Source organism: Convolutriloba macropyga, chromosome 3, assembly GCF_964194025.1.
Source record: "Convolutriloba macropyga chromosome 3, txConMacr16.3, whole genome shotgun sequence".
Taxonomy (NCBI): Eukaryota; Metazoa; Xenacoelomorpha; order Acoela; family Convolutidae; genus Convolutriloba; species Convolutriloba macropyga.
Window position 1 is genome coordinate 66607734 of NC_134470.1, and position 15907 is coordinate 66623640.

General features: G+C 32.7%; 1 protein-coding gene across 1 annotated transcript in view; it reads left to right on the forward strand.

The window, feature by feature from the left end:
- LOC142337220 (adenosine deaminase domain-containing protein 1-like) overlaps positions 1-15907 on the forward strand; it is an 87613-nt gene that overhangs the window by 17537 nt on the left and 54169 nt on the right. The window contains exon 6 of the mRNA XM_075386357.1: positions 10919-11049. Coding sequence (XP_075242472.1) covers positions 10919-11049 — 131 coding nt within the window. The remainder of the gene's footprint in view (positions 1-10918; positions 11050-15907) is intronic.

The window sequence follows — 15907 nt, forward strand, 5'->3', positions numbered from 1 at the left end:
TTAATCGGTTATGTTTTATTTTCTGTTTTCCTGTCGCTTAGTATCGTTGGTTAAAAGTCTGATTGGCTGCTAATCGGACATTTGACATTTAATGAACCTATTGAGTGATTCGAGTGAATAGCTAGTGGTTTTCATGACTTTGACACTGCTTTTTTACCAAAAATTTTCCGTGAATTTTCGAGTTATGTTACTGTTTGTTAATTTTTGTTGCCTTATCATTTAATCTCCTTAGGAACAGGTCTAATAGGCTGCTAATGGGGTTTATAGTGGAATGAATTCTTCCTGTTCAAGGCTGTTGGTATCTATGATTTTGACGCTAGTTTTTGTAAAAAGTGTTATCGCGTTTTTGCTAAAATTCTTCGCTGTTTTTCTTTTTGAAGTTGATTAGTTGCTTGATTTCTTAGAAATCGTTTTTTACTTTGTTTTTGTAAAAAATCATTCTTTGTCTTACACGTGCAATTTGACTTACAAGAAAAATGAAGTTGATATTTTTCGTCTGACATTTGCAATCTTGTTTTTCTTACTGTTTTATTGCTTAGTCTCAAAAGAAAAACAACTTTCCTTGTATTTTGAGAATGGAATAGTTGAGGTCAACTTTTTAGCTTCAACTTAAGCTAACATTTTTATTGACTGAGATATTGTTTGTTTTTGAACTGATATGGTGAATTTGTGGTTCTTGCCTTTATTTGTAGTTCAATTGCCTCCTTTTCTGGTGCCAAAAGAACCGTGAAACGGTGTTGTTTTTTACTTTAATTTTCTTGTATGCTGTGTTTAAGGATTTCAAATTTACTTGTCCAGAATTATTGTTCGCTCATTCTCCTCACAGCTAATTTAAACACCGGCTGATCAGGAAAATAATCTAAAATCATCGGAGTCCTAAAAGCGAAATGAAAAGGAACGAAATGAGCACAAAAACCATTTTCAGATGCCCGCTGTTTGCACTTCGCTCTTATGTCCTGGTTACCATCTTTGATGCTTGCTAGTTTTTTCATAGTCCCTGTTTTTCTTGATTAGGAAACGAATATGTCTTACTACGGAATGAGATCAAAATGGTGTGCATTTTTCAAATTTTTGTACAAAAATCTTTTCTTTCAACGCCAATTGGCGTCATGTGAATAAATGTCGTCTGTTTTCGAGATATCTGGGGAGTATTTGTTTAGTTACGCTCGTCATATAGTCATGTCAGTAAAATTTTCAATTAAGAGTCTCCTCAATTTTTTATTGAGACATATTTAAGTTTTTTTTTTATGACAGTTCTAACAACTTTGACACTAATTACAGTATAATAAGTTGTAATAATTTTTTTGTCTTTTGCTTGCTATTCTTGTTCTTGGCTCGATGTTAGGTCTTAGTAATGACAATTGTCACATATTGTCTTCTTATGGCTTAAGTGAAGACAGTTTTTGGTTTCAGTTACTAGCTAATTGTTTTTTATCCGAAATGGTTTTCAAAAAATAGCGTTAATTATTTGAGTTTTGACCATGTTTGTTCTGTTCGGTATCTAGTCTCTTAGTCTTAGTATCCACAGGTCTTTTAGGTTTTTTTAGAGCCGATATTTTTATAGTCTAAAGAACTGAATGTAAGTTACGTATTTTTAGGACTTTGATGCAGGTTTTCAAAGACTGATGAAACTCAAATTTCTTCAATTATCTTATCCGTTGTCGTTTTGCTTCGTCTCGGATTTTGTTTCTGCAAATTTGTTGCCTACTGTCTAGGGACCGTTAAGTAACCTTTTAATTTTCTTGTTAATGCTTCGAATGACTAAATCAACGCTTTCTTTTGAAAAATTGTTTTCTATTTTATGGGATTTAATATTTTTTTGGTTTCTTTTGTGTTTTATTGGTTTATACTGCGTTGATGTGTCCGAATTGCACCTATTTGCAATTGCTTGAATTCATCAACGAGAAACTATTGCTTATTACCATTTTGACCTTTTTTGTGGTCATAAAATATTAGGGGGTGTTTTATTTTGCTTTTTTTATTTCCTGTTTTCCTGTCGCTTAGTATTGTTGATTACATTCTGATTGACTGCTAATCAGACTTAAATGAACTTATTGAGTGATTCGAGTGAATAGCCATTTGTTTACATGACTTTGACACTGCTTGTTACCAAAAATTGTTTGTGAATTTTTGAGTTATGCTACTGTTTGATAACTTTTGTTGCCTTATTTAATCTCCTTAGGGACAGGTCTAATAGGCTGTTAATGGGGTTTTTAAGGGAATGAATTCTTTCTACGCAAGGCTATGATATCTATGATTTTGGCGTTCACTTTTGTGAAAAGTGTTATCGAGTTTTTGCTAAAATTCTTCGCTGTTTTTTTTTGAAGCTGATCAGTTGCTTAATTTCTTGAGGTCGTTTTTTACGTTTTTTTTAAGAAAATGATTTTTTTTGTCTTGCACGTGCAATTTGACTTACGAAAATAAAATTGACATTTTTTGTCTGACATTTGCAATCTTGTTTTCTTATGGTTTTATCGTTTAGTCTAAAAAAATAATTTGTACTTTTAGAATGGCATAGTTTTTGTCAATTTTTTAGCTTCAACTTTAAGCTCACATTTTTATTTGCCCTTATGTCTTAGTTACCATCTTTGATGCTTGCTAGTATTTTTATTATCCCTGTATTACTTCATTAAGAAACGAATATGTCTAACTACAGAATGACATCAAAATGGTGTGCATTTTTTAAATTTTTTTACAAATACTTTTTTTTAGTTCCAATCGGCGTCATGGGAATAAATGGCGGCTGTTTTCCTGATATCTGGTGAGTATGTTTTCGGTTACACTTGTCATTTAGTCATAACAATAAAAATTTTAATGAAAGGTCTTCTCAATTTTTTCTCGTGACTTTTTTTTCATATAACAGTTGGAACGATTTTGATACTATTTTGACTTTATAAAAAATATTTATGATTTTTTGTGTTTTGCTCGCAATTCTTGCTGTTGGCTTGCTAATGGGTCTTAGTAATGACAATTCTCACAGATTGTCTTATTGCGATTTAGGTGAAGACAGTTTTTGCTTTCAGTTACGAGCTAGTGGTTTGTTTATTCGAAATAAAGTTTCGGTCAACTTTTTAGCTTCAACTTTAAGCCAACGTTTTTATTTGCTCTTATATCTTAGTTACCATCTTTGATGCTTGTTTTTTTATAGTCCCTGTACTACTTCATTAAGAAACGAATATATTTAACTACGGATTGAGATCAGAATGATGTGCATTTTTCAAATTTTTGTACAAATTTTTTTCAATTTCAAGTGGCGTCATGGGAATAAATGGCGGCTGTTTTCCAGATATCTGTGGAGTATGTTTTTAGTTACGCTCGTCATAATGTTATGTCACTAAAATTTTAAATGAAAAGTGTTCTCAATTCTTTTTTGAGACCTAATCATTTTTTTTCATATAACAATTCGAACGACTTTGACACTATTTTGACTTTATAAAAATTAGAATGATTTTTTGTGTTCTGCTTGCAATTCTTGTTGTTGGCTTGCTACTAGGTCTTAGCTATGACAACTGTGACAGATTGTCTTATTGCGACTTAAGTGAAGACAGTTTTTGGTTTCAGTTACTATCTAGTCGTTTTTTATTCGAAATCGTTTTCAAGAAATAGCGTAATTATTTGAGTTTTGATCATGCTTGTTATTCTGTTTGGTTTTTAGTCTCTTAGTCTTATGAGCCACAAGTCTTATAGGTTTTTACTGATAGACGATATTTTATGGTCTAAAGAATTGGATGTAAGTTGCGTATTTTAAGGACTCTGATGCAGGTTTTCAAAGACTGATGAAATCTTAATTCCTCCAACTATCTTATCCGTTGTCGTTTGACTTACTTAAAAAAGTAAAATTGATCTTTTTGTTCACGCATTTGTAATCTTTTTTTTTTGTTTTTTTTTTGTTTTATGGTTTTATCGCTTAGTCTAAAAAAAAACAATTTTCCATGTACTTTTTGAATGGCATATTTTTATCAACTTTTTAGCTTCAACTTTAAGCTAAAGTTTTATTTGCTCTTGTCTTAGTTACCATCTTTGATGCTTATTAGTTTTTTTAAGTCCCTGTACTACTTCAATAAGAAACGAATATGTCCAGCTGCGGAATGAGATCAAAATGGTTTGCATTTTTCAATTTTTGCACAAAAATTTTTTTTCAATCCGAATCGGCGTCATGGGAATAAATGGCGGCTGTTTTCCAGATATCTGGGGAGTATGTTTTTAGTTACCTTCGTCTTATAGTCATGTCAGTAAAAATTTTGATGAAAAGTCTTCTGAATTCTTTATGTGACTTAATTAAGTTTTTATCATAGAACAGTTCGAACAACTTTGACACTATTTTGACTTTATAAAAATGAGTAATGGTTTTCTGTGTTCTGCTTGCAGTGCTTGTTGTTGGCTTGCCAATAGGTCTAATTAAAGTCAATTGTCACAGATTGTCTTATTGCGACTGAGGTGAAGACAGTTTTTGGTTTCAGTTACTAACTAGTTGTTTTTTATTCGAAATTGTTTTCAAGAGGTAGCGTAATTATTTTAATTTTGACCATGCTTGTTAGTCTCTTTGGTTTCTAGTCTCTTAGTCTTAGCATCCAGAGGTCTCGCAGGCTTTCTCTCATAGACAATATTTTTATGGCCCAAAGAACTGAATGTAAGTTGCGTATTTTAAAGACTTTGACTCCGGTTTTCAAAGACTGATGAAACTCTAATTTCTCCAATTATCATATCCGTTGTCGTGACTTACTTAATAAAATAAAATTGATCTTTTTGGTCTTGCATTTGCGATCTTGTATTTCTTTTGGTTTTTTTGCTTAGTCTAAAAAAAAAAACAATTTTTTTTGTACTTCTAGAATGGCATAGTGTTGGTCAACTTTTTAGCTTCAACTTTAAGCTAACATTTTTGTTTGCCCTTATGTCTTAGTTACCATCTTTGATGCTTGCTAGTATTTTTATTATCCCTGTATTACTTCATTATGAAGCGAATATGTCTTACTACGGAATGAGATCAAAATAGTGTGCATTTTTTAAATTTGGTTCAGAAATCTTTCATTTCCAAGCGGCATCATGGGAATAAATGGCGGCTGTTTTCGGTTACGCTCGTCAAATAGTCATTTCAGTTAAAATTTTAATGAAAATTCTTTCCAATTCTTTTTTGTGGCGTAATCAATTTTTCTTCATATAACAGTTCGAACGACTTTGACAATATTTTGACTTTATAAAAATTAGTAATCATTTTTTGTCTTTTGCTTGCAATTCTTGTTGTTGGCTTGCTACTAGGTCTTATTAATTACAATTGTCACAGGTTGTCTTTTTGCGACATAAGTGAAGACAGGTTTTGGTTTCTGTTACTAGCTAGTGGTTTGTTTATTCGAAATAAAGTTTTGGTCAACTTTTTAGCTTCAACTTTAAGCCAACGTTTTTATTTGCTCTTATATCTTAGTTACCATCTTTGATGCTTGCTAGTATTTTTATTATCACTGTATTACTTCATTATGAAGCGAATATGTCTTACTACGGAATGAGATCAAAATGGTATGCATTTTTTCAATTTGGTTCAGAAATCTTTCAATTCCAAGCGGCATCATGGGAATAAATGGCGGCTGTTTTCGGTTACGCTCGTCAAATAGTCATTTCAGTTAAAATTTTAATGAAAATTCTTTCCAATTCTTTTTTGTGACTTAATCAATTTTTCTTCATATAACAGTTCGAACGACTTTGACAATATTTTGACTTTATAAAAATTAGTAATCATTTTTTGTCTTTTGCTTGCAATTCTTGTTGTTGGCTTGCTACTAGGTCTTATTAATTACAATTGTCACAGGTTGTCTTTTTGCGACATAAGTGAAGACAGGTTTTGGGTTCTGTTACTAGCTAGTGGTTTGTTTATTCGAAATAAGGTTTTGATCAACTTTTTAGCTTCAACTTTAAGTCAACGTTTTTATTTGCTCTTATATCTTAGTTACCATCTTTGATGCTTGCTAGTATTTTTGTTATCCCTGTATTACTTCATTATGAAGCGAATATGTCTTACTACGGAATGAGATCAAAAAGGTGTGCATTTTTTAAATTTGGTTCAGAAATCTTTCAATTCCAATCGGCATCATGGGAATAAATGGCGGCTGTTTTCGGTTACGCTCGTCAAATAGTCATTTCAGTTAAAAATTTAATGAAAATTTTTTCCAATTCATTTTTGTGACTTAATCAATTTTTCTTCATATAACAGTTCGAACGACTTTTTATCTGCTCTTATATCTTAGTTACCATCTTTGATGCTTGTTGTTTTAATAGTCCCTGTACTACTTCATTAAGAAACGAATATATTGAACTACGGATTGAGATCAGAATGATGTGCATTTTTCAATTTTTTTTTACTAAAATCTTTTTTCAATCCCAATCAGCGTCATGGGAATAAATGGCGGCTGTTTTCCAGATATCTGGGGAGTAGTTACACTCGTCATTTAGTCGTGTCAGTAAAATTTTTCACGAAAATTGGCCTCAATTCTTTATTGTGACTTAATTAAGTTTTTTTCATATAACAGTTTTAACGACTTCGACACTATGAAAATAAGTAATGATTTTTTGTCTATTGCTTTCAATTCTTGTTGTTGGCTGGCTACGAGGTCTTATTAATAACGATTGTCACGGACTTTTTTATTGCGACTTAGGTGAACACAGCTTTTGGTTTCAGTTACTAGCTAGTCGTTTTTTATTGGAAATCGTTTTCAAGAAATAGCGTAATTATTTGAGTTTTGACCATGCTTGTTAGTCCGTTTGGTTTCTAGTCTCTTAGTCTTAGTATCCAAATGTCTTATAGGCTTTTTCTGATGGACAATATTTAATGGTCTAAAGAACTGAATGTAACTTGCGTATTTTAAGGACGTCAATGTTTCCTGTCTTGAGTGCTATTATTGTGATACCTATATTTTCTGAAATATATAAGGTGTAAATGGACCTAATTAATTGTTGCTGTATATGGCTAGTTGTTTTGAAGACTTTGACGCTATTTGATCTCAAAATGTTTTAATGATTGTTTTGAAATTATTTGTTGTTCATTTTGTCGTATCGTTTAATCTCATTAGGGACAGGTCTCATAGGTCGTTAATATATTTTATTTTAACCGATTTAATTGTTGTAGTCGGAAGCTAATTCTTTCTATGCTTTGACTTTCATTCTTTTCAAGAAATATTACCGAATATTGAAGAATTATTAACCAATTTTTTGACTCTCATTGGTTGAGAAGTATGGCTAATTTAATCGAGTTAATCGTTTTAGTTTTTAACTCTTTTTTCTTTGACTTCTACGCTTTTTGTTTTCTTATTTCTTATTTTTGCCCTCAATTTGATCAATGGCAGATCTCAGCGGTTGCTTATGAGTATTAGGTGAATCTGATTAGTCACTTGAGTTGACAACAATCGTTTTCAAGTGTTGGACACCTGTTTTTCGGAAAATGAATTTGATTTTTTGGTGTTAAGTGTTTTTGCTGTGGTCTAGTCACATATTCTCGACATAGTTAATTTTTAATTGACCTTCTAGTACGGCGGAATTTTTTTAAAATTTTTTGGCTCCAACTTTTAGCTAATCTTTTTAATCAATGAGAAACCATTTGTTTTTGAAAAGTCTAATTGAATTTGCCAATCTTGTCTTCCTTTGTAGTTCTATTTGCACTTTCTCAGCCATTAGAACGGCTGAAAAGTATTTTATTCTTTTTGTACTTTTAAATTTTTGTGATCTGTCGTGGTTAAGGGTTTTTGGAATGTAGATATCAGGTTCTCTTAGTTTGGCGCCACTGGTTTTCAAAGTTTCTGATTTTTGCTTTTTTTCAGTGTTTGCGTTTTATTTGCTTTGTCTGTCATTGATTTCCACAAGATTGCTTTATTATATACTCATTGGGGAAAAAGTCTTTGAATATACTCATCTTGGAAAAAAAAGTTTTAATTGTTTTTGGATTTGTTTTGTTCATCTTTCGCATATAGGGTCTGGTGCTTTGTTGACTTTTTTCCATTGATTTTATTGTAAAATATCAATTTTAAGGTCATTAGTTCAAGACTTGTCTTGCTATGTTTTTTACAGTCCAAGAATTGGATTGTATTGGTGCTCTGACTTTTTTTAAGATGTTTTCTCACCTTTTTCAAGCACTCCGAGCTTTTCAAAATGGGATAAACAGGTATAGCTCAGTTTTTCCAGCCCCAAGGGCCAGGGAACCTCCTCTAAGGTTTGATAAGAGGTCACTGCATAGTTTCCAGAGAGGTTGAAACGCTTTTCGACATTTTAATATGACGAATTGCAGATTTTTTGATAAAGCTTGCAATTTTATCAATTATTTTGGCAGTTTTTTTTTATCATTTTTGAGTTTCCAAGACCATATGCCAGGGAACTTCCTTTAGAGTTTAATAATAGGTTACTGCAGAGGTTTTGGGGGCAATGGAAGGGTTCTCAATTTTTTAATATTACGAGTTTTTCCTTTTTTGTGATAGAATTTTTTTCCAAGAAATTTTCTAATTTTCTGAAAAGTATCTTTTTTCGAGTCTATCGGTCATGGGCGAGTGAAATTTTGTTTGCTAGGAATTAGGTTACTGGTTAGTTTCTGAAGACAACGAAATGGTTCTGAAGATTTTTGTATAAAGAAATTAGCAACATTTTGAATAAAATTCGCAATTTGTTTCCAATTTGAAATATTTTGTCATTTTTTGAATTTATCGATCTTTAGGGGCAAATGAAACATTTCTAGGTGTAGCAGTGGGGTATTTGAACAGATCTGAGAGGCAAAATGGTTTGGAACAATATTATTGGGAAATTTAGAAACTTTGAATAAATTTTGCAACTTCAATAAACCCCTCTCCAGGCTTGTGCGTGGGTTAATGGGTGCATTTTAATGGATAAATTTTACCGTTCAGGAAAAATTTAGCAAAGAAAAGAATTTAGAAAAGAAAAAATTTAGCGTTAGAAAAGAATTTTAGCAATGATTATTTCTCTTTTTAGTTTGTTGATTTTACTTAACTTCTCAGACTGCTGGTTTTTTTTGGTTGCGTTGTCCAATTGATCTGCTGGTCAGATACTGTCGGTCTAAGCTTTTCATTCAATTCTTACGATTGCAATTCAGGATATCTTCTGCTATGTTTTTTAGTTCGTCGCTAAGAATTGTTTTACCACCATACGACGGTACGGTTACTTCAAATGTGCTTTTTATTCTTTCTTTCTTTCATGCCGTTTCGACTGAATTACGTGCGTGGCGTCATTTTCCACTCTTAGTTTAGTTATTTATTTTGTACCATTGTGTGATTAAGTTTTTGGTCTCAGGTGACTTGCCCCACTTTCGTGTCATTCCTCTCTATTAAAACGACTTTTTGTTACTTAAATCAGCTTGCTTCATTCATTCATTCATGCCATTTTTGACTCAGTTGCTTGCGTGTCGTCATTTTGTTTTACTTTTTTGAAGCTGTTTTGTTGATGCGTGTGAATAAATTTGGGTCAGTCATGATGACTTGTCTCACTCAACAAAATTACTTCTCTCAATCTCAAGGGGACTTTATTTAGAGGATTCAACGTGAATTGAGGATACTGCAAGTTTAGAAATCAAGGTTTGTCTTTCCTTATTTTTGTCGTTGGTATTTCTGTCGTTGGCTTATCAAACTGTGGAAGGTAATTTTTGGACACTCCAATAAAAATCTTTTTTGTTTTGATATCTACTGAGAGCCAGCTGCTCAAGTGGACTGAATCAAGGGACTAAAACTCTTCTTCTAATGCTCTATTGATGGCTTCTTCAGTTTTCTGATCATGTCATTGCCCAGAAAGTCTCTTTGGAGGTTTTTTTTGCTAAGATGTTTGTTATTTATGATACACTTTGTCTATCTGCATTATGTTTCATATTAGTTTTGTTTCTCGCAGATCTCACTACCTATACATTTAAATACCAAAAAACATCGAAAACAAAAACTTTATCTTATTAGAGATGCAAGAAGGTGAGGTTCAACTTTTTAATTGCCCTCAAACAAAATTTGTAGCATTTACATTAGTCCTGTGGTCTTATGTCATGCTGTTTTTCGTTTGACCGATTTTTCGTCTGACTCTTTTTACTTTTCGTCCTTAAAAACGGAATAATCAGGTAATGCCTGGAGGACATTAAGGGGTCTTAGAGCCTTTATTTGTTTTTTTGCAACAAGTAAAATAAATTGACAACCATGTGGTTAATCATACTTGAAACAAGCAATACTTCAAATCATTCGAGCACTAATTTAATTTTCTAAAAATTTTCTAAAAAATCACATTATTTAACTGTCTTCTGATTGTTTTCTTCCTTAAAAAAATAACTTTTGAAAGCTCCTACGTTACTATTAAAAGGAGTTTGCACGCTGTGAGAACAAGAAAGCATTCCACGTTTTCTTACAAATATTTTTATTTTTTTGCCATCCGAAGCCATTGTGGTAACTTATTCCATTGTTGTGTGCATTGACGAACAATCGAATTCATTCCAAAGTTGGTTTTGACTTTCTGTCTAATTTTGAATTGTTTTGTTCGAGTGCTTTGGTGAAGAATCAGATGCCAGTGAAAATTTTCGGCTTACTAGACTCTAAGTATGCAATTCATTGAAACTGTTTTGTAGATGTAAATTCATGTTGTAAGGGGCGGTTCTTGGAGTTTCGGAAGGTCTGAACGGATCCTCTTTAACATTCATGAGCAATTTTTAGAAAATAAACCTGTTTTGTAACAAAATATGAGAGGTGTTTTGTTTCCTTTAGTCTTATTAAGGCACATACCTTCAGCTGTTCGTGAATTCAAACCGGCTCTGAAGTTTTTTGTACAGTAGAAGGCTGGATTATGAGATGTTTACTCAGGCTTGTTGCGAATCATTCATGCTAAATTGAATGGAATGGATAAGGTTTTGGGAGTCTCAGTATTTATAACAAATTTTTTGTCGGTAATTTTTCTATCATTACTATAGGTAGTAGCATTGGGTTGTGGCTCAGATCACTTGACGGAGGAACCGGATCTGAAGACTGAATTGGGCGTCTATATACACGACAGCCACGCTCTAGTCCTCGCAAAACGTTCGTTTCAGAGATTTCTATTCACGTGAGTGACGTCTTTTTCGATAATTATTTTAATTATATCATTTCATTTATTTTTGAGGAAGAATACAGAGATGATTTTTGTTATATAATTAACTTCGCTGTGATTTATAGTAATGCTTGAAGTTTTATGCTTTTATCGTTTGGCCAAATTTTCAATTATTCGAATAATAATTCATTTTTTTTTCATTAATTGCTCTCAAAGAAAGTTTGTATCCAGTGTTTCGGTCCTGGTGGTCTTTTTAATTCAGTTTTTCGCGTGCTCAATTTTTCGTCTGATCATATAACTTTTGTCCTTGAAAACGAGATAACTGTTCACGAAGGATGGTTTAAAGTCTCTATTCTGTCTTTCTGTCTACTATTAGAGCTCTATGTATACGTTTCTTCAAAACTGCTGAGGAGGTATAATTTAATGAGTTGGTGATTAATTTTGGAAAGTTGGTCACCCCCCCCCCCCCACCCATATTTCCTGACCACCCCAGTGAGGCTACTTTCTTCCGTTTGAGCTACCTGATACCAACGCCAAACCCTCACCAGTCGTTTAAGAATAGTTCGCTCGACGTCAGTCGATTATATTTGTCTGTGCAAACGGAAAATAAGATGAATTGGTGAAACGCAATTAATATCATCCGTGACGGAGTATTTCTGAAACTTTATACAAATATTTTTTTTCAATGGCCTGCTCCTGCTCTCAGATTGCTATTAGTATGCTCCTTTTTCTATTTTTTAACTTCGTTAAACAGAAACCGTTTTGCTTTTACCTAATTTTACTGCTTTTTAGACCTTTTGCGTGAATTCTTTTTTTTAAATAGCCACCCTCATCTTCTCAGCCGGCTATTATAGCGCCCCTATTTTTACAATTCAAAGAATTTGAATTGTATTGGGGCGCTGTCTTTTTTACGACTCGAAGAGGAGTATTGGAGAAGTCCTTTTTTTTAAATCAATTTTTTGGAGTGAATTTTGAAGCGGGAAATGAAACACATGAAAAAATTTGGAGTGATTTTGTTGCTGAACAAAATGAAGAGTGGAGCGAAAAGAGATAGGTTTTTTATTCATATCGCTGTTTTCTACAGAGCGAGAAATTGAGGTGTGAAAAAAATTTCTGTAAGCGAGTGAAATTTTTGTTCACGTGCGGCATTTTAAAGCGATTTTTTCCAATTTTTTGGTTAAGAGGTTTGGTTATGCTTTTCTTCAAACTTTAGGCTGGTGTTGGTAGTGATTGGAACGTTTCTGGAAAGTTATGAATTTTATGCTAATTCGGAGGTTTTTCATGTATTTTGCTGATTTTTGGGCTAATTTTTGCGATTTTTTGACTTTTGTTTTGTTTTACTGCCTCGAATGGGTATTGAAAAGTCCCCTATTACTTGAGAAGTTTTTAGTTAACCAATAGTTGCAGTTTTGAGGATATGAAGCAATCTTTTGCTGAGAAATATGACAAAAAATAGCAAAAATTGGAACTATTTTTCTTAATTTTTTGCAGTTTTTCGTTTTTTTCTGTTCTTTAGATAAAATTCTTAGCCTATTATGACTTGCCTATTGCCTTGTAATCATCTGGATACTCTATTGGCTGAAAAAATTTTTCCCTTGGACTTATGTGCTTTTGAAATATTAAAAAAAATATGAACTTTTTCCAGTTTTTTAGCCACAGCTGTTTGTAAGAGCTTGTTTTTTCATGATTTGGCATCAAGTATTTTTAAAACTTCTCATAAGTGGTTTTAGCAGGTACTAGTTGTAATGATGAAGTAATTTTGACAAAGATAGTTATTTCGGGGTCTCGATTGATGACAAATTTTGATCAGATTTATCATATTTTAATAGATTTTTTTTAAATTTTTTGTTTTATGGTTTTGTTTCAAGACAATCCTAAATTAGTGGAGGCTCATTTTGTCTGATGAGTAGTTGAATGGCATTTAAGTGGATTTCCACTTCGAGTCGTTTCCGGAATTCTTCCGGCTATGTTTTTTTTAAGATCTGTTCACACATTTTCATGATTTTTGAAGTCAAATTGAAGTAGTGATTTTGGTCACGTCGAAACAGGAAATGGAGCAAAAAAACGAGTGATATTGCGGCGTGATTTTTTTTTGCTCTAATTTTAAAGTAGAGTGCGAAAATGGTGTTTGAACAAAAATTCGGTTTCTCGGTAGTGGTTTTTTCACATGCGTCAATTTCACTCTGATTTTTACTGATTTTTCGATTTTTTGGATCAGACTTTTTTCTAAATGATTTTTCTAATCCGTTCACAGCTCATTCTAGGCCTAATTTTTTGTTTGAATTAAATTATCATTTCTCGGTAGTGGTTCTTTTGTTCACATGCGGCATTTTGACATGTTTTTTTTCGTTTTTTTGTTTTTTTTTCTTATTTTTGATCTGATTTTTTTAAAATGGTTTTCTCAATTCACTCATAGCCAATTCTAGGTCTAGTTTTTCTCTTTGGTCATTGAAAATCCTTTGAACTGTACGTCAGGACTTAACCTGCTATGTTTTTTTTTAAGATCTTTTCTCACATTTTCATGATTTTTGAAGTCAAATTGGAGTGGTGTTTTTGGTCACGCCGAAACAGGAAATGGAGCGAAAAAGCGAGTGGTTTTGCGGCGTGAATTTTTTTCGCTAAAAATTTAAAGTGGAGTGAGAAAACGGTTTTTGAACAAAAATTCGCTTTCTTGCTAGTGGTTTTTTTGTTCACATGCGGCAATTTCACTCTGATTTTTACTGTTTTTTCGATTTTTTGGATCGGATTTTTTTTCTAAATAGTTTTCTCAATCCATTCACAGCTCATTCTGGACCTAGTTTTTTGTTCGAATCGAAATTACATATCTCACTAGTGGTTTTTTTGTTCTCCATAGCTTTATTTTGACATCGATTTTCTGTTTTTTTTTGTTTTTTTTTTTCATCTGATTTTTTTAGAAATGGTTTTCCCAATTCACTCAATGTCCATTCTAGGTCTAGTTGTTTGTTAATTCAATGACAATTCTTTGAATTGTACGTCAGGACTTGTCCTGCTTTGTTTTTTTTATTTCGTCGAATAAAAAAATGTTTCGCTTTACCTCATTTTGCCGCTTTTTCAACATTTTGCGTGATATCTTTTTGACTTCTAGGCTAGTTTCTCTCTTCTCTCATTCTGCTAACAGTTATTTTGAACATCAGTTGCTTAGCAAAGCAATTCAAAATGAACAGAGTCAGGATAAAAAATTGAAGTCAGAAGTAGAAACGGGATAAACCCATAAAGCCCAAATTTAGATTCCCGCTATTCGAACGTCGTTCCTATAAGTCTTAGTTACCACCTCTAATGCTTTTTGGTACTGATAGTAGCCCCTGTAGCCTCTCTATACGAAACAGAAGTACGTTATGTTCAGCTACGAAATGCCATCAAAATAAATCGGACTTAAAAAATGTTTTTGTACAAAAATCTTTTTTTTTTCAAAATCTTCTATTCTTTCAATCCCAATCATGCTTATTGGAATCAACGGCGGCTATTTTCCGGCAATCTGCTGGGTATGTTTTACCTTTTCAGGCTTTTTCCCACTGTTGAAAACCTTTTTCAGTTAATCATTAAAGAAATAAATTGAACGGTGTCTATGTTGAAATTTGAAACGGGATAAACCCATGAAGCCCAGTTTTAGATGCCCATTACTTAAACTTTGTTCTAATTAGTTTTTATAAATAGATTTTTGTAATAATTAGCATCTTAATAGGTTGTTGGTAATATAATTACTTTCACATAGAGAAGGACAATTGCAATCAACGCGAGTCAAAAGAACTCAAATCTTTTTGATTAATTGCTCTCAAACAAAGTTTGTAGCAATTATGTTAGTTCTGTCGGTCTTTTTTATGCAATTTTTTGCTTGACCGATTTTTCGTCTGCCGCTTTTTACTTTTCGTCCTCAAAAACGGGATAAACAGGTAGCGCCCAGCGGGCATTAAGTTGTCTTAGAGCCTTTCAGCTCTGTTTCAGCTCAATTTGTTTTATAGACTTATACTTATGGTGTTTACGGCGGTTCTTAGAGGTTGAAGACACCCTCACTGTTGACCCCCCACTATTGCCTCCACCCCACCACACTGTTGCCCCCAACCCATTGTTGCCCACGCCCCCTGCCCCATCAGCCCTCGGTGCACCCCGCGTTTCTAGCTACTGAACAACAACCGGTCGCTAAAAACACGCAACTTTATACTATTTTGCAGTTTTTCAAGCTTTTTGAAAAATTTTATTATTTGTTTATTTTTGTCAGCCCTAGGTTTCAAGGAACTTTTTTAGTGTTAAATAATAGGTTACTGCATAGTTTATAGTAAAAGTGGAATGGTTGGAACAATTTAACATCACGAAATTTAACATTTTTTTGACAAAACGTTCAATTTTTTTTAATTTTTTGATATCTTTTCCTTATTCACGTCTTTTCAGACCCAGGGGCCAGAAAACATCCTAAGTGGTTTGATAATAAATTACTGAAATGTTTTTGATGGCCATGGAATAGTTTTTCAACTTTTTAATGTTACAAATTTTAGCAATGTTTTGATAAAACTTGCTTTTTTTCAAGTTTTTTTGAATAAATTTTGTGGTTTTTTTCAGGTTTTTTTAGCCTCAAGAGCCAGGGAACCTTGTCTGGGGTTTATAAATAGGTTACTGTATAATTTTTAGAAGTAATGGATTGTCTTGCTAGATTGTAACATCACGAAAATTAGCGTTTTTTTTTTTACAAATTTTGCCATTTTTTTCAACAAATGTTTGACATTTATAGCCATTATTTAGGTTTTTGAGCCTCAAAGGTCAGACAAGCTCGGATATGATTTGATATCAAGTTACTGCAAGTTTTTTGCTGGCCATGGATTTATTTTCAAATTTTTATATCACAAGTTTTAGCAATTTC